The sequence below is a fragment of the Ictalurus punctatus genome, chromosome 5, assembly GCF_001660625.3.
Source record: "Ictalurus punctatus breed USDA103 chromosome 5, Coco_2.0, whole genome shotgun sequence".
NCBI classification, from domain to species: domain Eukaryota; kingdom Metazoa; phylum Chordata; class Actinopteri; order Siluriformes; family Ictaluridae; genus Ictalurus; species Ictalurus punctatus.
The window spans coordinates 5,064,656-5,089,598 of record NC_030420.2 but is presented as its reverse complement, the minus strand read 5'-3'; the positions used below and the strand labels follow the sequence as shown (position 1 = coordinate 5,089,598).

The 24,943-nt window shown below is 40.3% G+C and overlaps 1 protein-coding gene across 3 annotated transcripts in view; it reads right to left on the bottom strand.

Moving 5' to 3' along the window:
• The window catches only part of prickle3 (prickle homolog 3), a 38,913-nt gene extending 18,628 nt beyond the window's left edge, over positions 1-20,285 (bottom strand). Inside the window, exons 1-2 of one of the 3 annotated variants that reach the window (XM_017468710.3) lie at positions 19,944-20,285; positions 8,942-9,018 (exon numbers count right to left, since the gene is read on the bottom strand). In XM_017468710.3, coding sequence (XP_017324199.1) covers positions 8,942-9,018; positions 19,944-19,985 — 119 coding nt within the window. In that variant the 5' untranslated portion in view covers positions 19,986-20,285. Of the gene's footprint in view, positions 1-3,756; positions 4,013-8,941; positions 9,019-19,943 lie in introns of those variants that run through there. The other 2 variants (XM_053680119.1, XM_017468711.3) reach the window with 2 other exon arrangements.
• Between the last annotated feature and the right edge of the window lie 4,658 nt (positions 20,286-24,943).

Below are 24,943 nucleotides of genomic sequence, written 5' to 3'. Positions count from 1 at the left end.
ACAATGAACAATCAAACACAGAGTGAAAAACAGTACAGTCACTGAGAAGGATGCATAGCAACAGATTAGGACAGATAACATTGAGAAAACATAAGTTTTCAATTGGGATTTGACCTCGGGGATGGATGTGAAATGAAGGAATAAAAAGTACCAGACTTTATGCAGTTCATGTTTCAACAGAAAACTGCTACTTGTAAGTACAACATTAAAAAAGCTGCTTAAGGATAAAAAACACACAGCGTCGTCGCCAACAACAAAAAATCCCTCCCTTGGTCGTAATGATAATTTACTCATTTTTATTTGTGTTCAGAAAAAGAAATTCAAATGTCACGTAGGGCAACTAAAATCTATACCCATTTTACCTTTCTGTATCGCATTACTGCCACTCGGTACTCCTCAGAGTGAATTAGTTGAGCATTAGCTTTTGAGCTGTATTTATCTCTCGAGTACAATCGAGTCCGATATTTTGGAGGACTTCCAAAACAGTGCATGAAAACCTGATTGTTGTTGGATATACCGTGAGAGACGCTCCTTAGTTAGATCACTCTTCTTGATGATGATGATGATGATGAGGTAAAACCAAACAGAACGCGTATTTAATTGACTATTTAAATCGATCAGACATAGCTTTGGAGCAAATAATGTTAAAATCATAAAAATTGACAGAAATCACAAATGACTTGTCTCAACATGATTAATGAGATAATTACTAGAGCTCGACTGATTGATCGGTTTTGCTGATTAATCGGCACCGATAGCCGATCGCAAGAACTATGGGTCATCGGCAAAAATCCACATGGATAGTTTTCCCGGTTGCGTCCGTTGCGAGAGCGGCTGAGAAGGGTCCGCTGTCATTATGCAGAACGAGAGAGGCCACTAGAGGTGAAATAAAAACCATCACTGATCAATTTCGTTGTGTTATTAGGGGATCAAGCCCGAAGGACTGAAACCCTATTGTAATTGTAGGGATTTTTATTATTCTTTTTTTTAAATGACTACTATTATTATTATTATTCTGCCATAAAATTGATCGTCGCAAAGTTTCGGCCTGATCGTGGCGCTATAGTGATAAAAAAAAAATAGCCATAACTTGTCACAGACTCTGGACAGTCTGTCCAGATGAACAAAAACGTCATTTCCGCCTATAAACATTTTCCGCCATCTTGGAATTTTTGTAAACCCTACTTTTGCGAACTAGTCCTAGGTTCCTTGTCCGATCGAGTGCTAAACGATTCTATGGAGTCGCAAGATCTAAAGTTATCAAAAGAAGTTCCACACACACACCTTAGTCATGCCATAACCTTTCCCCGTTTCCGTGCTTCATATCTGTCACTCAAACAGACGCTTGCCATACTGTATACAACACTCGCAGCTTTATTCCATGCGGTTCATCCATCATGTAAGACTTAAAGAATTATGGGAGTCATTAGGAAAGCAGCGGAGATGCATGAGAGGCTCAATGTTCACAACGTCAGAGGCTTTAACAGCCTGAGCCTGAGATTATTCAAACATTACTACTTTACTGCAGCCCATTACGCACTCGCTCTTAACGGTGCAACTCGTTCCCCCCATCAGTTCGCCTTCGTTCTGCATTCAAAATGCCCTTTTAAGGCAAAAAATCATCATGAGATCTTTTCACCGGATTGTACCAGCCAAAAATGTGCCAGACAATCTTATAACACTACATCAGTGACTCGAATAATGAGCGTTGAGCAAAGGGTGAATGTAAATTAACTTGGCTGCAAACTGTAGCTGTCATGTCAGTATTAGGATAGAAAAGTACGAGTCGATTATACATTAATCACACACACACACACAAAAGCATACATGCACAAGCCCAATCCAAAATGGAGGAGACTGAAATCACGATCATTTAAGCCTGATACCACCAACATCGGACAAACACACTCCAGGACATGTTCGGTGCGAATACACACAGGGGATTAGAACAGAGCAGTGAAGATTAAGCCGTGTTGGGAAAAGATCTCGAGCTCCAGTATGCAAACACACTCTGAACTCTGCTTGTGTGCTTTCGGGATGGTGTGTGTTTGGTCAAGGGGTACAGCAGCAGGCAGTAATGCCGCTATTAACAGCTACACATTCGCACACAAAGTTTGCATGCACACACACACGCGCTTGTTTGTGTTAGTATCCTTGTTTGTGAGCAGTATCCATTGATGCAATTATTAATGCAGATAATTAATATTGTTCTACACCTAAAGCTAAAACTTACATTATCCTCAGTAACCAAAAGGAAACCTTTTAGTTGTTTTTATTTCCTTGTGAGGTTAAATAAAATTTCAGAAAAAAACGGTCAGGAAAAAAAAAATCCTTTTCCCCCCCGCACCTTACTTAAACTTGGCATGTTTATAAGAAACTGCAGACACAAATGTCACAAAAGTCATGTGATAAACTTTCTGACGGCTGTCACCGACGTTCAGATTTGGTGATGCGCTTCTTGACAGCATGTCAAATTCAATTATGTCAACCTAAATATAACCTTATAACACAAACACACACACACACACACACTCAGCTGATGTCAATCACCACTTCAGACTTCCTGTTAGTGCACCAACATGGCAACCCTGACATGAATGTGAACAGTTCTCTAGGTATATTTAGCTCGGCATAACTGGACAGCCTTGTTAGGTGAATTAGCCTCTAACTCCAACACACACACACACACACACACACACACACACACACACCTCAGTAAAGATTAGAGTGCAACTCCATCTTGCCAATTTGTGGAAACAACAGAGAACAAATGATTTGATAAGCTGTGAATCCCAGCATGTCAGGAGAACGGTCTGGGTGCCAGGAGCAAAATAGAGAGGAATGTAGTCAAACTGCTAAGGGTACCAAGCGAATATAAATATGAACTAACCCTCCAAGCCTTTGGATTCTTAATAATGAAATTGAAAAATTCATAGTATTGAAATATTTTACTTCACATTCATGCACTTCAAAATTAACCTCCATGAAATGCAAGCCACTGTCTATTTTTTTCACTTCTATAATACAATAATACAACATCATGATTTTATTAAGGCGAGAATCTAAAACCCAGCCCTAAATTACTAACCAAATCACTAATGAAGAAATAGTTCTAGTAAAGACGGTCATCACTGGTGATGACTTCAGCATTTTAACAACCCGGTTCTATGATCGTAGATATTATTACTATAAAAGCATCCAAAACCTGGGCAGACTCAGGCTTTATGATGGATCATTAGCTTCTCGAGAAGAGACAGGAAGCAGATCAGTGTCTCTGAGAGTCTAATTACAATCATTAAATGACAATAAACCAACCTGGCTCCAATTGGATCCCCACTGAAAATGCAGGAGATACATGAACGTAGCATCAAATAAACACTAGCGGGATATTCTGGTCTTATCGTGACATCTAATTAATTAGATTACTTACAAAAAACAAACAAACTTTGGAATGTTACTGGGTTATGGTTCAGTTATATTCATTCCAAACATCCAAGTATATAATAACTACCAGAAGGAGAGTGAACTCTTTGGTCTTGTTAACAAGAAGAATCTATAAAGTCAGAATGTTGTTTGAAACAATGAATTTCAAATCATACAGCAATAAACTTCTCTCAAAACATACTGAGGACATATGGAACAATATTATTAAACCCTCAAAATGACAAAAAAAAACAAAACAAAAAAAAAAAACAACCCAAAACATCTTCATCTCAATCATGACAACCACAAACAATCAAATGCTGGAATCATTACCTCAGATCACCATAACTCCACTCATGCATTCGTTGCTGTCCAAAACTCTGATGAATCCTAAACCTGAGATGACTTTAGCGAGCTAGCCATTCTGCACTGGGCAGCAGGAGCGTCAGAGCCTGTTGTGCTGACTCAAACCAGACGCTTTCCCCTCTCCCTCGCTCTCAGAGATCCTTTTCTTCCTTTCGCGCCCCCAGGCCTCGGCAGCTACACCGAGGCTCAGACAATAGGTGACTCCGCTCAACTTGCGCAAACATCACCCTTCCCCTGCCCTCCCTTCTTCTCCTCTACAGCCCTTGCATTTTTCCCTCTTATCGTCCCCTCTCTCCTCCCTCGCTCATACCGTGTTTCAACATGACTCTTTCACCACCCTCTAATATGGATGAGAGGTTACCCAGGAGGTTAGGTAGATGTGTGTTTAACTATGAGAATCATTTGGCGCATATATATATATATATATATATATATATCATAGATGTGCACTCAAGTAACATGTCCTGCAGTACTGAAAGGATTAAAGAAAAGGCCTGGCTTACAACAACTTTTTTTTGTTGCCTAGTGGGGACATGCTGATGTCAGGATGATACAATTCAGTCTAGACATGAAGAAGAGTGTTTAAATAATTGAAAACCCTAAACAAGCTATCTGAAAGCATGCGATAAAAGCTGAACATCAGGTGTAAGATGATAACCTGTCGATCGGTCCATCACCAGAAGTCATTAAAGAGAGTTCGCTCATGGGCATTGGGTGGAGGGGGTGGTGGGGGGACAGGCGACATGCCCGTTATTTTTTTTTCTACATCTATAAAACCATAGTTAACCAAATATCCATCAATTAACTCTTCCAGATGTTCAAATATTAAGCCACATCTGTACTGTGTGCAAAAGTTCTCACATGGTAACTAGTGAACAGAAGTGTACAGCTTTTGACTGTATCTGCCAAGTCACCAACATATAGAAGACACTAAATATCGTGCTACGTTACTTACAACGACATTACATTGTTGCCTCAAATTCCTGATTGACAGGTTTATAAAAATAAAAAAAAAACCCCAACAAAACAGAAAATAAAAAACTGATATTTTATCACACAGAAATAAGAAACTACTCCCAGAACTACCTCGAAGATGTTTACCTCGAAGATAACAACAATGCAAACTTGTTGCTATAGTAACCCCTCAGAAAATGAAAGGAAAAGTTAGCCAGGTCGATAACAGCAACGGTTTTGCTCAACATCCTGTAGTGGACAGATGGACAATTGGCTGAGGCGTGTGGTGGCAGCCATTACTGAATGACTAATCACTTTCTGAATAAACCATGGATGTGTCTTATATAACTGTGTGTTGTAACATTAGGGGGTTGTGTGTAACTCAATAAAACACTCACAGAGGCTGGACAACCGTCTTTCCGACATATGCTGTAAACCAACTCTGTATGCGTGGTCGTGACAAGACGGATTGGTCCTTTGGCACCTTAGCCAGAGCAGCCAATTTGGTGCGTTAGCAGTAAGATAAGATTTGACGTGGGGACCTTAATTGAGTCGCCCCGTCTGGGAAGCCCCATCTGTCTTTGTCTTTTCTTACTGAAAAAAACCCCCCGAAACGTTTCATGTTAACAAAACAGCCTGAGCTGGCTCATCAACTGACCAAGTATGTTTTTTTTCTGAGATAGAAAGTTAAAGGAAAACAAGCTGTGCCACTCTAAAAGAGATAGTCGCCTGCCTCAGAGCTTTTAGAACCACAGCTGGTTTGTATCAGGCCTTTTGGATTTTGTATGGCGACTAGTGTTAATCCATGCAGACTAGTGGGGGGATTTAAGTGAACCAAGCCTCGATTCCAGATACATTTCGACCACAGCAACAGAAGTCCAAATTACCTCAGTGTAAACACTTGTAAACATTCAACGTCCTTTCAGGTTAATACACATCTGCAACTAGTGTATTTCCTCAACGATTGGGGGCTGATCTGTCCCCTATAAAGCTCGGTTTTCTTTTTCATGCTGGCTTTTTTTTGTGTGTTGCCCATTACAAGTCTTAATGATAGTCAGGACTAGTGCAGTAATGAATACAATAATGACACAGATATGTAAAGAAAAACTGACACAAATAAATATGTATATAGACACACACACACACACATATACATACATATATACATATATATATATATATATATATATATATAGAGAGAGAGAGAGAGAGAGAGAACACGCAAGGCAAAGTGTGTCAAGAGTCGATGTCTCAATTGCTGAAGGCTTGGCAGCAGAAGCAGACCTTGAAAGGACTAATCTTATTAGTGTGACAGCCTGGACTAGGACACAGAATGAGGGGCCAGACGGACACGGGGGGAACAAGATGGAACAGGGGAACCAAAAATAAATAAATAAATAAATAAATAAATGCAAGGAACTGAAAGTCAGTGAAATTAAACCAACTTCAATAATTACAATAGGGTGCTTGGCCCCCTAAACAGTCTGGACTAAGCTAATGTAAGTGAATTAATAAAAGGTTAAGATTTTAAGTACATGCAATAAACTCAGACACAACTAGAACAGGTTTCTATTCAGAATTAGCCTAAAATGGTCACTTTGTGTCCACCAAGGTTGAACTAATGTGTGATGAACCATCTTTAATATAGACCTCTTTTGAAGTTCTAGACTACTGGACCTCTTTTAACGGTTTTTCTTTCCTGGCAAAATGCACTTTAGCAACTGAGATACCCCCAATACTGTCTATTGAAGATTTAAACAACATTCTATCCAGCCTGTACTTAGCACAAGCAATTGGATTGCTACTAAATAACTAAACGATACTCAAAAATGCCTAGACTAAATATTGATACATTCCTACTGAACACTGACAGACCGTTTAAGAAAACGAGAAGAGAATGGCTGTTTAAAATGACCTTGCATTCTACTCCTGTGTGGATTTTGTGTGACATTCATCAATGCTGCCCTGCTGTGACTGAACATTTGTATGCTTTCATTATGGTGTCAATTTAAAGAGAGATCACACACTGATTAAGTAGAGATCTGATTAAGACAGACACTGATGTATGACTTTCGAGAGAGGAAGCGAAGAAGGCTTGGCGGCACTAATTCGCTAATCACAAACACACTAGTACACACGTACATACACACACTGCGATCTTTACCATCTGGAATTCCACATGTGTCCTGTAGCACTTTGTCTATTGTGCGCCTGGCTACTTCACTGATATATCCACGTTCACACCTCCATCGTGAAATGCAAGTGTGTGTCTTTGACTGTTCATCTCAGTGTTCTCGACTGCACCGAGTCACCGCAGAATATTCATTCCTAGTTGTTCGGTCTCTGAAGAACACAACCTGACATCAAATATAGAAACATGATCTGATCTGAGGTGACGAAGTGGTTGAACATGTTGTCTCATGAACACGTGTTACTATCAGTAGAAATGGCTTTGATGTTTTGCATCCAAAAATTGAGAGCTTGTCTTGCTGAATACTCTATACTGTAAATACATGCATATATACTGTATAATACAGGAAACAAGATGTTTTGGACAAAAAGGTCCTTCATAAGCTGTGGATACAACATGCTTCTGAAGCTATGGAGGTGAAACCAGTTCATATTCAAAATGACAAAAATCTTTTGTGGACTTCTTATAAACCTAATTACGTTATTTACATGCCGATGAATACATATGAAAGGTTTAAAACCAAAGTAATAATGGAAATATTTTCAAACGAAGTTTAAACTTGGGCTAGGCGATATGACAATAAGATACATCACCATGAGGACATACTTGAGGACATTTCTACGATACACGATGCGTATCACGATATATAATGTAGCTAACAAACTGTCTGCAAAACAGTAAAGTAGTTAAGTAAAGAAACGATACCTTTATTTAATGCCTACAACGACAAAGAAGATTAAGTAAAAACAAATTACATCAAATCAACAGCATCCATTCAGTAGTGTTTAATATGTAAAAAAACAAACAAACAAACATTTAAATATATTATAATCAATATATCGCCCAGCCCTAGTTAAAACATGTCCGCATTGGCCGTATCGAGGAACCAAACGTTATGTCGATATCTTAAACTCACAGAATTGTGCAAACAATCCTTAAAACGCCAAGGTCTCAATTAGTAGATGCTTTAAAGAGGTTTTCCAAGTTCCCACAAGAAAGGGACCAAGTGACAGGCGGTCATCCATTTTCTATCTACGTGCATGACACAGAGCTTTGATTTCAGCAGCGACAATTCTTCGGACCAACCCTACGGTGCCCTAACGTGGTCCGACAGTTTGTCAGTTCCCCGATTACAACTGGAGTTCCTACCTGCAATAAGTGCCTGGTTACTCTTTCGCAAAAATATACAACCATGTTTTCATCGTATCCGGTCATATAGAACCTCCCTAAACTACAAAGATGTCACGAAGAAAAACAAACAAAGCTTGGGAGGAAGTAGCAAGAGATTGTTGGCGCCTCTGGTGAATGTATGTAGCTGGTATAGTTAGATATGTAGCTTTGCTAACGCGAGTATGAAGCTAGTACGAAGTCGAGCACGCAACATATAAATTCATTTTCGCAATGATGAGTGTGGCCACTACATGCCCACAAGAGACAAGCTACAAGTGACTCGAGTGACTTTTCACTTGCTAGCACGAACGTAGGGTTAACCCGCATCCTCTGGACCGATTGACGTGTGGTCATTTCGTGGTCAGATTTATTGAATGAAAAAAGTACTGGTAGAACTTGTAGTCCGACAGTATGGCTTATCGACTCACGCTGATCAGATCTAGTAGGTTCACTCGGGCCATGATGGTGCGCGGCGGTGTTGTGGGGTGTCAGGGGGAAACTTCTCATCTGTTCTCTACCCGTTTCAATGTTTATAGACTAGTTTTAACAAAACCAGATGCGCGTCTGGCCATAAAAAGGCCGTCGTTAAAAAACTAAAAGTCAGCACTCCCACTGCTAAACTTTGCTCTCCCACAGCCTGTACAACTCGTTCCTTTCTCTGAAACAAAATCGCCATCGAATACGCAGCTAAAACAAACATACTGCTCTGTCCATGTTCGTGATTATACACAGAGCCTTCACCTATCCATGTACTTCAAGATCTCTCTGGCATTATTAAGTACAAGTAGAAGAGGAACGCCCGACAGCCGTCGTCCACTCAAGGAGATGTTCTCTTACCTCCAGCCGTGCATGCGTAAACCGGGACACTGTTCTCCACATCGCATGCAGGGCTGCCCTCTGTCAGGATCTTCCTCCTGCGTGAAAGAATGAAAGAAGCGCTATTATAATAAATAAATCACTGCAAGACTAAATACTTGTCTTGATGGATCCCCTCTGCCTCCTGATAAAAGCGAGAATGTGCAGCACATGGGCTGCATTTACATAGCTGAATAATACACTTGATGCTTTTATTTTGGGGCAGATTGGAGTCTTCGGATGTGCTATCAGGATCATGAAGGCGTCCGTATTCTGACTAAACAATATTAATATCTCAACAGATATTAAGATCAAATTTTGCTGTGAAATTTGCGGAGTTTTTTGTGCTTTTTTTCATGTCTCACAGTGATGTTTGCTGGTAAACGAGACCTTTTAGCTGTGCTCACGTTTGACGCACGTGAACTGAAGGGGGCTTTGGCTGAACACGTGTTGTGATGACGTCAAAAGACGTGTCTTGGCCCAAATCTGCGGAAAGCTCCTGCGAATATCGCAGGGTTTCCTTCACTTTGAAGTAATGCCTACGTTCGCAAACTTCTTGAGGGACGGTCTTAATTGTGTTTAGTTAAGCCCCCTCCAAAACACACAGCTAGACTGAATCTCAAACGGTGTTCAATTCACTTCACATGCGCACTACATAGGGTAAAAACATGACTACGTTGTATAATGCATGTAGGCCGTTACATAGAACTGCTTTTCGGATTATCTTAGAAAAGTGATTGCAATGTGTGCTTGTTGAAAACAGATTTTTCAACATTTTAAATAAATGTCAGGACAAATAGGAAAATCCATTAATGCATACTACATACTAAGTATAGATGTTGACCTTTTCATGGAGTCTAAAGGAAGGAAATGGCTGCAGAAATGATGCTACACACCCTTCCTTTCTCTCTCGCTTTTGTTTTCCACTCGGTCATCCTTTTACCTTTGGTGCCATTATTATACAACCCCTCTGTTTTGAGCCTAAGCTTCAAATCTGCCCAAAGCAAGGCATCAGCTTTAGTCAGCACTAGGCTGGATTGGGCTATAGTCTACTTGATCTCATTCAAAATAAATAAGGATCCTAACTAGAAATTTGAAAGGGAAAACAAACAAACAAACAAACAAAAAAACCAGTACAATATCCATACACACCTAGAACACGGAACATGCTCATAATTATATTATATTATATTATATTATATTATATTATATATATATATATATATATATATATATATATATATATATATATATATATCATTTATATATCATATATCATTTATATATAAGCTTTAATAGTTTAAGACAATGAAGTACTGTTGTTTTTCAACAAGTATAATCATTATCTATTCTTGCATGCCAGACTTCTAGTTTTATCTATAGAGTCTGGTATGTTCTGTCAATAAATGTGGCCAAGAACCCATCCATCCATCCATCTTCTGTACCGCTGGGAGCCTGGAGCCTATCCCAGGGGACTCGGGGCACGAGACGGGGTGGACAATTTGGAAATGCCAGTCATGTCTTTGACTGCGGGAGGAAACCGGAGTACCTGGAGGAAAACCCTGAAGCACGGGGAGAACACGCAAACGCCACGCACACAGTATGGCGGCAGGAATCGAACCCCCAACCCTGGAGGTGCGAGGCAAACGTGCTAACCACTAAGCCACCACAACCCCTCCCCATTAACTGTTTCAATCTTTTCATTAACATTTAATGATGGGCTTTCATGGACATTTTTCAGTTCAGCCAGACCATCATCATCATATTGATCTGAAAAGCTAATCATGTCACAGTGTTGCTGCGAACTAGTGCATATATAAGAATAAACAGAATGCAGCCCTCAAGATCCTGAAGCTTGTAGCCAGAGAAGTGTACAAAATATCTCACAAGCTCTATGGCCAATATATATATATATATATAGGACTTATCTTGCAGACACCCATGATATGCCAATGATTTCTGTAGGTCTAATCCAAAAGTTATTTTGGTCAAATCAATGTAGGGTTATCTTTAACTGTCATAGGTTCACAAGTTGTTTTTTTTTCTTTTTTTTTCCATACTCTAAGGCATATTATGATCGCAATGTGCATCACTATATTCACAACCAGGCCATTGTGCCCATATGGTACAGCTTTGGCGAGTAACACACAAAAGGTTTTTGGCGTTGCTCCAATGACCTTTAACTAATGGAAAGGCCTGATTTAATAAACTTTTTTATAAGTTCATATCTATGGAAACTGGAACGTCGGCAGGTATCGAAAACTGCAAGGCGCATAAGTAAAATGCGTGTTTCGACAAATAACAGTTCCGAGTATCACTTTAACTATCTACAACTCTTAAAATACAAGCCAAAATAGAGCCATAAAACGAAGAACTAGTTCTCCCACACGCAAGTAGTTCCAGATCTTTCACATGCCAGGACACAGGTGTTTGTGTCAAAGCATGCAGATAGAGCTTGTAAAGCTAAAACGCAGTCTTCGCCTCGCTCACACAATCCACCACACACAGCGGCAGGGATGAGAAGTGTGTGTGCAATTGTGAGACTTAAGCTCGAGGACAACATCGCAGATGCCTAAACAATGTCTAAATGCTGGTCTGCATTTAAACAGGACTGCTAAGAAGCGTAGCTGAAGGCAAAGGCATCGCTGGCCTTTGTGGAGCTGCCCATTGTTCAGCTCATACAGGGAATCCTTTCAGCGTGCCATTACAGTAGCGCACTGGAATTTATGTCACCTTCTGTCAAGTTGGGACGGTTCCAAAGGCGTTCCAAAGACATAATACAGGTCTTAGGATGGGTTACATAAAACATGTGTGTATAATAAAATGAGATTTAGTTATACGGGTTTGGTCTTGTTGAATGATATAGTTTGGTAGCAATACTGTACAAACAGTGGCATATTGTATTTAAATACCACTTTATTAGGAATACCTGTAAGCCTGGTCAATTATGCAAAGCAAGCTGATCGGAAAGTGATGAGTTCAAATCCCAGCATGACCAAGCTGCCACTGCCTTGAGCAAGGCCCCTAACCTTCAACTGCTCAGTTGTACTACATCCAGTCTCACATGTAAATCACTAAGAATAAATAGTCAGCCAAACCAGACAAATGTAAATCAGAATGGGGGGGGGGGGGGGGGGTCATCACAATGACTTTGACCATGGCATGTTTGTTGCTGCCAGACGGGCTGGGATGAGTATAGAGGTTTGGAATTTTCATACAGAAGTTTCTCGAGTTTACTCAGAGTGGGGGGAAAAAAAACACCACACACACACACACAAAAAAAATCCAGTCAGAGTCAGAAAGAATGCTTTGTTGATGAGAGAGGTGAGAGGAGAACAGCCAGACTAACAGATTCGAGCTAGCAGGACGTCTATGGTAACTTAAATAACCACTCTTTACAACCGGGTTGTGCAGAAAAGCATCTCAGAATGCACACCATGTCAAACACTGAGGTGGATGGGCTTCCGACTCATTCTGACGCTTGATGTGAACATGAACTGAAGCGATTGACTTGTATCGGCATGATTTTATGCATCGTGCTGCTGCCATATGATTGTGCTATGTCACAAAGTGCGCAGTAACACTTCTTCAGAAAAACACATTCATTTATACAGAGAGAGAGAGACAGAGAGAGAGAGAGAGAGAGAGAGAGAGAGAGAGAGAGCGGAGGAACAAAAGCTCGCGTACAGGCCGGCAGCCTCTTCGAGCCTGGAGCGAGAGATCTATGGAAACGTGTGTGCTAAAACAAACTCAGCTAGTAGAATCAGTGAACTCTGCCACTTGGCTGAACCAAGACCAGGGCACAAGCATTCACTTATGAAAGAGAGAGAGATAAAGAGATCAAGAGAGAGCGGCGGAGCAGGAGGAGGACTGTTTTTCAGCTCCTTTCTTTTTACTAAAGGCTTAATTGCTTCAGCTTATTAAATATGCTAGAGAGACAGGGAGAGTCACATTTCTTTTTTTTTTTTTTTTTTTTTACACCTGTCCACGTTAGTCATGCGCAATAAATTTATGTCGAAGCTTTCAGTCATTATAGCATTTAAATGTCGACATCAAACACACAGTCACGCATGAGCCGACCCGTCAACCTGGCTCTAACGTTCGCGTCACATTGTTCAGGATTCATTCTCTCCGCCTGCTTGGAGAATTTAAGCCTCGTCAGTATGCATAATTGCTCATTCATCAACATTACAGGCAAGCCATTAAGCATCATTAAACATAAGCATTAAAATATACATACCGAAGCTGAAAACTGTGAATAATCAAATCGCAGTTGATAATCTTGCAGAAAAATGGTACCAAAAAAAGGATTCCAGGTTTTTGTTTTTTTTTTTACAATAAAAATTACAACAACAAAAAAGAGAGAGAGAGAGAGAGAGAGAGAGAGAGATGTTAGTTTTTATTATTTATTTATTTGTTTTTAGAGTTTTATACTTCATTTTATACTTAATATTTTATTTGTGGATGAGGTTTTTTTTTTTTTTTTTTTTTACTTTGAGGTCTATTATTTTTTTTAATTATTGTTTTTTGATACCCACATTTAATAGTAAATTAAAAAAAAAAATTCAAGCACACAAACCTGTTCCTGAATAATCAGATGTGCAATTAGTGTAAATACAAAACATTTGTTGACTGATTTATAACGCAAACAAAATCAGCATAAAAAGAAAGAAAAATTCTTTTTAAACAAGAAAAATACCACTCTTCTGGCATTTTCCATCACTATATGTGAGCATTTCATTTCACAGAACATTTAACAGGCCACCAGCCTGACACCGCAAACTACGAGTCACAGACCGTTGTTTTTGAGTGGCGTGTAGAGGTGGCTAAAAATGTTGCTGCAACAAAAACAAACCTGGAAAAAACACCACAGTATGTTCTCTCACTCACTGTGGAGTACTAGAGCGTTTGAGGCTATAGTGTGCTGTAAAAACATCACGTTTTTCACTGTATCTTGTGTAAACACACTGCTATCACAGTCAGGGCTGCAAGGATTAGTCTGAAGAAGCAATAATGTCGATTAGGAAAAAAAATAAATATCTACCTGGATTTCTATATTCAACTAGTTTTTTTAACGTAACCAATAATAGGAATGTAAAAGCGTGCAGGCTTCGGGTAGAAGGTAATATCACAGGCCCTGTCTACACTAGTGCGTTTTAAAATGAAAACGATCCTCGTCCACGCTGGCGTTTCCGCTGCGTTTCAGAAACGATCCCTATCCGCACGGCACGACTGAAAACGCATGTCAGATGACCATTCATGCACACTGGGCATGCGCATACAGGTGTTAACAGGAAGTCGGTTGCTAGTCCAAACCGGCGTTCCGTGTAGGACTTACACCACTCGATATGAGATTTGTTGCAGATCGCTCTGATCATACCTCGCCTCTTGCGCATGTACGCAGCCGCAGTATTATAAAATACAGAATTTAACTGCGCAAACTTCTGCTGAGAATGACGACAAAGCCAGCGGAGCTTGCGGTTCAGTCTCCGTGTTTTTGTGTACACGATCAAGGTAGCGTAACAGTCATATGGTAGAGGCTTGACGAATCAGGGAAGGATACGCGATGATCCAGAAGACTCGATCGGGGAGCGAATGTGGGCGGAGCCACGCCTTCGTTTTGGTCTGTTTACAATGAAACGCGAGTGCAGAGTTTTCAAACTAAAACGGGGTCGTCGGCGTGTCCAAAAGTCTCCGTGTTTTAGGATCGAAAACGCCGGAGTAGCGTAGTGAAGACGACAGGCGTAACCGTAGCGACGGATATGAGTTTTTAAACAATAACGCACTAGTGTAAACGGGGCCTTAGTGAAGCCGCGGTGCGCAGAAGGAGCACTGATATTACTGCGCCACAAACGGCTGTGCACAAAACTCTTTTTAGGTCCAACGCTGTTAAGGCATTTTTAAAGAACACGCACACAAAGCCAGACTGATGGACTGACTGACAACATATACGGTTCTTGCTTAAACAAAACAGTCCGTACAGAGTTTTTAGTGATTGTTGTGGCTAAAAATGCTCGATCTTTTCTGCTGCTCTTTTTTTTTTTTTTTTTTTTTCTTCAAAATTTGCGATGCAACTTTTTGATGTTTTGGGTTTTTTGAGGAAAACTATTTGAACTTGCGAAATCGCAATTGTGTGAAATCGTCTTTCGCAGTGATGTTTGTTGGTAAACGAGACCTTTTAGCTACTCATGTTCGAGGCAAGGAGGGCTTTGGCTGAACGCACGGTGTGATGACGTCACACGACGAGTCTCGGCCCAAATCTGCGGAAAACCTGCGGTAATTCTGAAAAATTGCACGCACCTGCGAATATTGCAGCGTTCACCGTATCACAATTCCTGGAGGGACCGATAAAAGGAAGGCGAACAGAGCAGTCAGATCGAATGCGGGAAAGAAGCGTAATGTAGAGTTTATGTCTCACGAGGTCTTCCATACAGAATATGGAGAGGAATATATATATTTTTTAAAAAGCCAAGAGTTTCACTAAAAACTGCACACTGCACTTTACATAGCTGCATCGGTCACTTTATACTACGCAACTCGTTTCTGCTGCCAGTATTGCTGCTATACGTGTACCGCTACATTACACAAAAGCGTACAGCTACAGTCCAGGTTCTGTGTATCTATTGTTTTGTTCTGTGCATCTGTTGTCCTGCACACGTCTCACACTGTTGTGTATTTGCACTTCATGTAATCTTGCGCACTGTTCCGCGTTGCACCGTGGTCCTGAAGAAACGTCATTTCGTTCCAATGTATACAAGCTATACAGAGGAATGACAGTAAAAACCCACTTGATTTGACTTGACTAAAACATGGTACAATGCAGTCTGCACAAAGCAGGGATGCCTTTCATAACAGCACAAGTATTCAAAACAAAAGCAGCTTGTGCTGGTGACAGAAATATAATAAACAGTTTGGGTTATTGCCTCATATTACATTTCATTCAAGCGGTTTGATAGTTTTTTTTTTTGACTTTTATTATTAAGTAGAAAAACGTGCAGCGATTTTATAGTTTTAGCCTGTCGCTTGTATGTTTGCTTAAAATAAATTCCTTATCAAACTTCTTATTTGTAATTTAAATTGGTTGTTGTTGTAACAGAGAACAGTCATTTTGGGATTAACCCTAGAGGAGAAAGTTAGTACAACAACAAGATGTTAAATGCTTTGTGCCTCGGTTTTCTTCCAAGTTAATTGTTTTTTCTTGGGACGTTAAAATGCAAAACATTTAACACATTTAATCCATTTAATCACCTATTTGTTCATGGTCTCACATGAATAATTGACTATTAATTATTAGGGATTTTTGCAGCCAAAAGCTTCCTGTTAGATAATAAAAAAACAAACATATGGAAGCACGTACCGCAACAATCACATCTAAAACAACTCGGTGAAATCCTGTATTTTTGACGTATGACATGCTTTAAAAAAATGCTACTCTGTTTCTGATTCTTTACTCAATACGCAGGTTCAATGAGGTTACATATAATAATGCACATTTCTTGTTCTACTGGATTAAATCCCACCTTAAGTAAGGATGCAGGTGGTATCTTTGCCCTCATTAAATCACCGAGCTTCATTTAAATCAGTTCTGGAATCAGTTAAAAGCCTCGGAGCGTAAAGCTCTGCAAGCAGAATTCACACACCCGGCCAAACTGTGAACCGATATGCCACAAGGAGCGCATTACACATGCACGAACCAAGCCTGAACACCCTCTAACTGCAAATAATACCGAACACGGACATATAAATCATACAAGACGAGGACGATTTTGAGATCAAATGTAACGGAGACGTTAAAGAGCTTGGGCGCACTTTAACCTGTCTCGGCAGGATAAAGAAATATGCAGAGGAACCGCGAAATGAAAGATTTCTCCCAACCATCGTGTGAGAATATCCGTTTCCCACTGCTGCTATCAGTGTACTGATATGAGAGGCTAATTTTCGTGTTTACCTGAGATAAGGTCGAGCGGAAAGGTAAAGAAAGATAAACAGCTGAAAAGTAAAGCGATATGCTACAGTATAGAGTAGTAATGTTGCGTGCACTGCGAAACGTAGGCGAAACGCACTACACTGGCCTCCCTCCTCTCACTGCGAGACAGGATGCTCCCAAGGTTTTCTTCCCACCCGCACCCTCGGGAAATATTTCCTCTCGGCAGCCACCTGACCGGGCCAAAATCTCACAACATGACACTAGACGTGCAACAATAGTGTGGTGCAAAGGTCTGTGTGAAACAACACCACTGCTGAGGGCTATTACTTTTCAGCAGGGGAGAAATATTAATATGATAAATGGTACAAGCTTTACTATATCACTAAGCCTCAGTCAGTTTTGCATACCATAGGACTAGCTTGTTACACATTTACTGGCTAAAAGTCGCAAGGTCGCGGGCCTCTGGCACCGTGGCATGCTGGGAGAACTGAAGTCAACCCGTCTGGTCATGATCAAAAAAAAGACATCTTTATGCATGAGAGCTTCAGATGTGTTTTTTTAAAAAACAAAAAGGTCAAATTTCAACATCCCGCTCAAAAATAACTGCCCAGTGCAGTTGAGTGGCTTTAAAATTTACACAGAAAACACCATACACATACTAGTTGTCCTTGGAATGCGAGTGGACATGCAGAATTTACTTTTAGGTCTGTTTCTTTTCCTGCGTGTGATTTCTAGGCAGTTAAGGAACTCTCACTGAATAGAGAGCACTTCCTCTAGGAAAGGAAAGTAGACAAAAACAATCCTACTGACTGCACAGTGTTTGCAACACCAAAAAAAAATCACGGTTAATGAAAACCTAAGGAGGTGTTCCGACCTCAGTGTGTGTAAAAACAGAAGAATCAGAAAGTTAGTGCTTAACCTTCCGTACTTCAATTATAACAACACTTGGATTTCATTCACTTTTAATGAAAATTCCTACTTAATTCGGCTTAATGAGAAGGTCATTCGGATATCACATAAGCATTAACCAAATGTTTTCCTTTTGCAGAAAGATGACACTTTTCCACCGCACGGTACGGCTCGACTCGCATTTTGGGGGCTTTCCACTGTGGATAGTACCTGGTACTTTTTTTAGTACCACCTCAGTCGAGGTTCCACGCAAGCCGAGCTGATACTAAATGTGAGCCGCGCACTGAGGGAGTAGGGAATTCTTAACGAGTGGTTCTGTATTGTGCCTGAATAAATGTAAAATTTAATACATACTTTGCGTACGGTAATATTCTATTCATTGAAAATGATGCATCGTTTATCTCACTACAGATAAAATTACAACAAAGCTTTCGGTCTTAGATTTTTACGTCTCGCTTGTTACCGATTTCCAAACAGGCGTTTATCGAAGTCGCCCCTGTCACGGATGAATCTAACTTCGTCATATCGGGCACTACGTAGGTTCTAGAGCGGCGTTATTTTACATCCTTAATAGGGTCTGTGTTCAGCGAACAGGAAAGGCGGTTGGAATACGGCCAGACCGTGTATTTGTACAGGGCTTCGATAATACAGCATTATTCCTGCGTGAAGGCGAGTGGAAGATGGCACCTACTCTGAGGCGGCAGTGAAAAAGCAAGCTCAGAAAAATAAAGCGAGCGGAGTTGAGTCGAGTCGAGCCGTACCGTACCATGCAGTGGAAAAGTGGCTTAATTGTAAAGCAGAGGTACATTTGTCTTTTTTTTTTTGGTCATATTCAAAGCTTTTTTTCTCTCCACTATATTGTTTAAAGGTGCATTAGGTAAGATTACTAAAAAAAAAAAAAATTCAAGATCAGGTCTGGATTTGACATACAGTACGAATGATTTTCAAAAGAACGATCCATCAAACCCCCAACCCCAGGAACTCCCTCCAGGATTTCGTGATTTTATGATCGCAGAAACTAATGCAAAATTAAGCAAACTCCGCAATATTCTGAGGAGCTTGCGATTTTTAAATATTACAGGAGATTTTCTGCAGATTTGGGCCGAGACGCATCATGTGGGCGGCTGTGGCTAAGGTGGTAGAGCGGGTAGTCCATTAATTGTAGGGTTGGTGGTTCAATTCCCAGCCCACATGACTCCACATGCCGAAGTGTCCTTGGGCAAGACACTGAACCCCAAGTTGCTCCCGATGGCAAGTTAGCGCCTTGCATGGCAGCTCTGCTAACATTGGTGTGTGAGTGTGTGTGTGAATGGGTGAATGAGACACAGTGTAAAGCGCTTTGGAACCGCTAAAGTTAAAAAAGCATTATACAAGTGCAGACCATTCACCATGTGACGCCATCACAGCACACTTTCAGTCAAACCCCTCTTCGATTCACGTGTGTCGAACACGAGTAGTTAAAAGGTCTCATTTACCAACAAACATCACCGCGACATTTCAATTTCGCCAATTCAAATAGTTTTCTGAAGAAAAAAAAAAAATCCATAAAATGCCCATAAAATGTCTTACGTAAAACGCCTATAAAATGAATGCAGTTCCATCCAAATACAAACTTGCATATCAGATTAAAAGGCAGTTTACCCAGCCACTTAATACACTTCTGCTGAGACTATGGATAACATGTATGCTTTTCATAATTATCGTGTTTTACATATTTTCCAAGTAAGAAATTTTTTAAATCGCATATTGCCCCTTTAATACAGCAGTATGCAATTGAGGACGTAGCCATCATTCTGCTCAGGTAAATATGACGTCAGAGTCTCTTGGCCCCGCCCCCCGCATTGAATCCAATGGTAAAGTTTTTTTTTAAACAATTCTTAACATGCTACTAAGGATTTAAAAGCATGAAATATCGGTATGTTAGCGAGACCGATAAAATAAGTCAAACACACCGTTTAAAAAGCGTTTGTTCGAAGTGAAACTTTAGATGTCCCGAAAAAAAAAGTTCCCCACGCAGGTAAACCCGTAATGTCGCAAACAAAAGCAGACTTTCAGACCGTTAAAACGAATCAGGAACGGATTTTTTTTATTATTTATTTATTTTTACTGAATGTAGCACGAGTGTTTGAGAGCGCGAGCTTCACTTACCGAACGGTTCGAGCGGCGCTTTTTGGAGCCGCGCGTGAACATGTCGATGGGGTCGAGTTAAAGCGCGAGCGCCCGAATAAGCTTTCTCCGAGCAAACTCAACCGAGTCGCTCCACATGTAAACGCTTCATATGTGGCGGATAATTCCCCTATCGAGGTCTCGTGCTGTTTATCTTTAGCCCCGGATTCCGGTACGTCACGTCATCTGGAGTTTAAGGAGGGCAGCTCGCGGAGAGAAGTTGCCCGAGGTGAAGGGCGCGTGAAGAAGTGAATGGGCTACACCTACAGGACCAGGCTGTTCTCTGTGTTCTCTCAGCTGAGCCCAGTCAGCGAGGCCACAACCCCTGTTCCTGTACACACACACACACACACACACACACACACACACACACACACACACACACACCAGTGATTCAGCTACCAAAAGTCCCTGACAGAAAACAGACGGCTAGTGCCTCTTAAAAACATAAACGATTCATGAATGTGTGTCTATATGAAATGACAAACACAGTTGGAACACTTGTATGCAAGTAGCCTACTCTCTCCTTCACCCTTAAGTAGCTTCAGTGAATACAGCTAAACATTTAGACTGCATTAAACAAACTATGGTTTTTGTAGTCTGTACCTAGAATGGTGCGAAGGGAAATTGTAAATATCTATCTAACACATTAACGATCAATCAGGATGCTAGTTCCAGATAGAATTGTGGGTCTAGGAACACCAGATAACCACCAGCGTTGATGAGGGTCATCTGGATAACTTGTTGTGCATATAAAGAAGAAAAAGCCTTTATTTGTCACATGTATACGTTACAGCACAGAGAACTTCTTTTCTTTATATATATCAGCTTTTTGGGGTCAGAGTGTGGGGTCAGGTATGATGCAGCACCCCTGGAGAAGGACGGGTTAATGACCTTGTTCAGCAGCCCGAACGTGGCAGCTTGGTGGTGCTAGGGCTTGGGACCCCTGACCTTCTGATCAGTAACCCAAAGCCTTAACTGTTGAGCCCCCACTGCCCCCACTGCCCCCACTTCCCTCACTGCCCTGAGCTCTTACAAGGAAACCAAGGAATAACTCTACGCCAGAAGAAGATAAAAACAGTTGTCATGTGGCCTTATTTTCCTGGAAATTTCTTGCTGAATTAGATTTGGTTCCCAGTCAAATTTGGTTCCAATTGACAGGGATGCTGGTGGTTAGCCAGTGTACATAGAACCATATGTATTGCGTATGTAACTATCCTCCAGGGATGCTGAGAATCACCTGGATAACCTATGCCACAATGTCATTTGTCTGACAAACCTGAAGTCTGACTGGGATGGTGTTTGTTTAAAGCACACCCACGCCACTTACAGTAAGTAGAAGGCTAATGTTAAATGTTAATCTGGGGAAGGTGCATGGTGTCAAACAGGTAGCAGCAGCACAATGCCCATGAAGAGGAGATGATCCTTATAAAGTGAAATATCACTGTAGGGTCTGAGGATATGCCCTTGAGGGAGAAACAGGTATTGGGATATAAGGAGGACTCTGCTAAAGAGTGTGATCTTCCATCACATTTGGTTTCAGTTCCAGGATCAACAATTTTACGTGAGCTACATCTGACTCCACGTCGTCCACACGGCTAGAACGAGATTATGAATGCTTTACTGTACAGTCAGTGCAGGAGACACCTAAACTAAAGACCACTTCTCTACGATGGTCAATCCCAAGTAGACACATAGCTGGTGTTCATCCTCAGCTTCCAGAGAACTGAGACATCGACTGCACCCATTTCAACAGGGAACCCAAGTGAAGCGAGTAGCCACAGAGTTCTGAATGGCACCAAAAAGTATGAAATACACTCACTACAACCAAAGATGCAGTCATAAGCTCGTACGCAGATAGCTCCAAGGTGCACACGGGGTCCAACGTGTAAGATTTAAGATTTATCAAATATTACTTCATAGTCACTTTGTTACTTTGTTGAAAGTCTCGGACTGCGTGAACAAGAAGGTATTCAGGTAATTCTATCTGCCCCTAGCAGTTAAAAGGGGATGCACATACTGTTTTCATCAAGTGACATGAGAAAGAAAATCAAGATTCAAGACATTGTTGTGGGGTATAAATATAAAAAGGTTGGCTATTGCATTTTAAACTACAGTCTACACGTTCTGGCTGTACAAGGCGTAATCAGGGACAGCCTGAAAATTATACTGTGTATAACATTAGTTAGCTAGTTACCCTGCTAACTGTTGTAGCTTGGTGTAAAATGACAGGATAATCGTAATGTGGCTGGATGATGCCTCTATGAGGCTCTGATGAAGTTACAAATAGAATAAGAAAAATATCAACTCTATCAGCAGGCATGGTGACTTAGTGGTTAGCATGTTTGCTTCAAACTTCCGGGGTTCCGGGCGGTTTCCTCCAGGTACTCTGGTTTCCTCCAGATAAATAAAAAAGTTGAATTGTTTTTTTTTTTAGTGTGTAGACTTACAATTATACAATATATGACTATGTGCTACCCTCTAGTGGTTACAGCCAGCATTGCATGTTTTCAATAGTGTTTTTGTATTTTTCTGATAAATTCCTGAAGGCACAGACTCAGAGACATTTCTGTTAACAAGGCCGCTTTAAACAATATTCGAGTAGTTTCTCTAACTACCCTGCTGAAGAAAAAAAAAACCCAATAGAAACCATCACATATATTCTAATGGCTTCCACTACAAATACCATTACAAACCATCAGTTAACCATTAAAACCATTACAATTATTGGTCCTTAATGGTATCCACTAGACATAACATGCCACCAATAGAAGGCAACAAATTACCTTCTATTACAAGAGACCCACGTTTTTATCTGGGTTTTTTCAGCAATAGGGTGTGTAGAAGCTGCTACAGGATGTACTTTTTCTTATTAAGAATTTACTTACTATCTACTGTACCAAGCACGTGTGTCATTGATCAACAGTGAGAAGAGGGATTTATTTACATATATAACCCTTTAAAAGGAATTGCATCAATTCCCACAGCAAATTCTCAATGTTTAGCAATGTTTAATCATTCAAAACTGAATAAAAATATAGAGAGTTTTGGCTTAAACAGCCAAGAAACTAATACAATATTGTTATTAAGCCAATTTTGGAATACTGATATTTTGTAACTTATTATCTTGGTTATTCGAAATAAAATTATTATACACTCACCGTCCAGTTTAATAGGAACACCCATACACCTACACATTTATACAGTTGTCCAATCAGCCAATCATGTGGCAGCAGCACATTGCATAAAATCATGCAGATACAGGCCAAGAGCTTCAGTTAATGTTCACATCAAACATCAGAATAAGAAAAAAAAATGATCTCTGTGACTTTAACTATGGCATGGTTTTTGGTCTCAGATGTGCTGGATTGAGTATTTCAGAAATTACTGATCTTCCGGGATTTTCACTAGCGTTTACACAGAATGGTGCAAAAAAAAAAAAAAAAAACCCAGAGTGACAGTCCTGTGGGTGGAAACGCTTTGTTGATAAGAGCGGTCAGAGGAGAATAGCCAGATTGGTTTGAGCTGCCAGGAAGAATATAGTAACTCAAATAATCACTTAACAACCATGGTGAGCAGAAAAGCACTCAATGAATAATAATAATAATAATAATAATAATAATAATAATAATAATAATAATAATAATAGTAAAGTTCATTGTTCTTGGTAGTGGGGAATAAGAAATTACAAGTCGACAGCTTATAAAGAAATCCAGACAGAGTGTCTATAGTGCCTGTGTATGAGAGAGAGAGTGTACAATGGTATTAATTACTTGTACTATATATATAGTTCTTTGTTTATAGATATGAATGCATAATTTCAGTTCATTTAATAAACTGTTCAAATTTAGTTCTTTATAGTGTCTTATTGAATATGTAATAATTGTTATGCTTATTGATAATGATTGTTTTTACACCTGGTAATAAGAAAAGATAATTGGGGGGTGGGGTCTTGAGGCCTGGAGTACAAATTAGCCAGGGGGCCCAATAACCCTAGCGGCACCCCTGTAGTTTACACAGAATCATGCAACAACAATAAAAAAAATAAATAAATAAACGTTTCAGTGAGCAGAAGTTCTGCAGGCAGAAACGCCTTGTTGATGAGAGAGGTCAGCACATGTACGACAGAGCGGGAACATAAGCTTACTACCAGTTCTGCAGGGGAGAACGGGATGGAGCAGATTTCGCAGGGGCAGTACTGTGGCTTTGACAAATCCATAGGTTCAAAATCCTTGAAAATTATATGGGGGTGATCTATGGGGTAGCATTTCTTGTCCTGGCAAAAGGGTTACAAACTTGTAAAGCCGACATATCATGTGTTTTCACCAATGTCAGCTTTATAATACAATTTGTACGCGCTAGTATGAACACCAAATAGAGCATTGCGTGGTTTAAATTTTTCAGGATGTGTGTAAGTGGCCATAAAAGCATGGCCCAATCTCACAGCTGGTGATACAGCCAGTAGCGCAGTTAATGTTATAACATCCCATGTTACATATTGGTTTTTTTTTTATCCAACTCATCCATTTACAACTTAATCTCCTTAACAGAATGAAGTTTTCACTCTCACCGCAGCGTTAATTTATTGATGGTCTTCAGGAAAAATATTCCTCACGGACAGTTGAATTTCCTTTTTCATGTATATAAATCCCCACCAATTCTCGCTGTTCTTCTGCGTTAATACTTAAGATTTGAAATACTCTTTATAGTAAATGGTCTGCACTTATATAGTACTTTTTTAACCTTAGCGGTTCAAAGCACTTGAAACTGTTTCTCATTCACACCAGCACTCATGGGGTTCAGTGTCTTGCCCAAGGACGCTTTGGCATGCGGAGTCACGTGGGCCAGGAATCAAACCGCCGACCCTACGGTTAGCGGACAACCCGCTGTACCACCACAGCCACCCACATCTTTACATAAGAAGCTCACCGTTTACAAGTTGCTCTTTAAATTCTAATTAAATTACAACCAAGACCCAGACC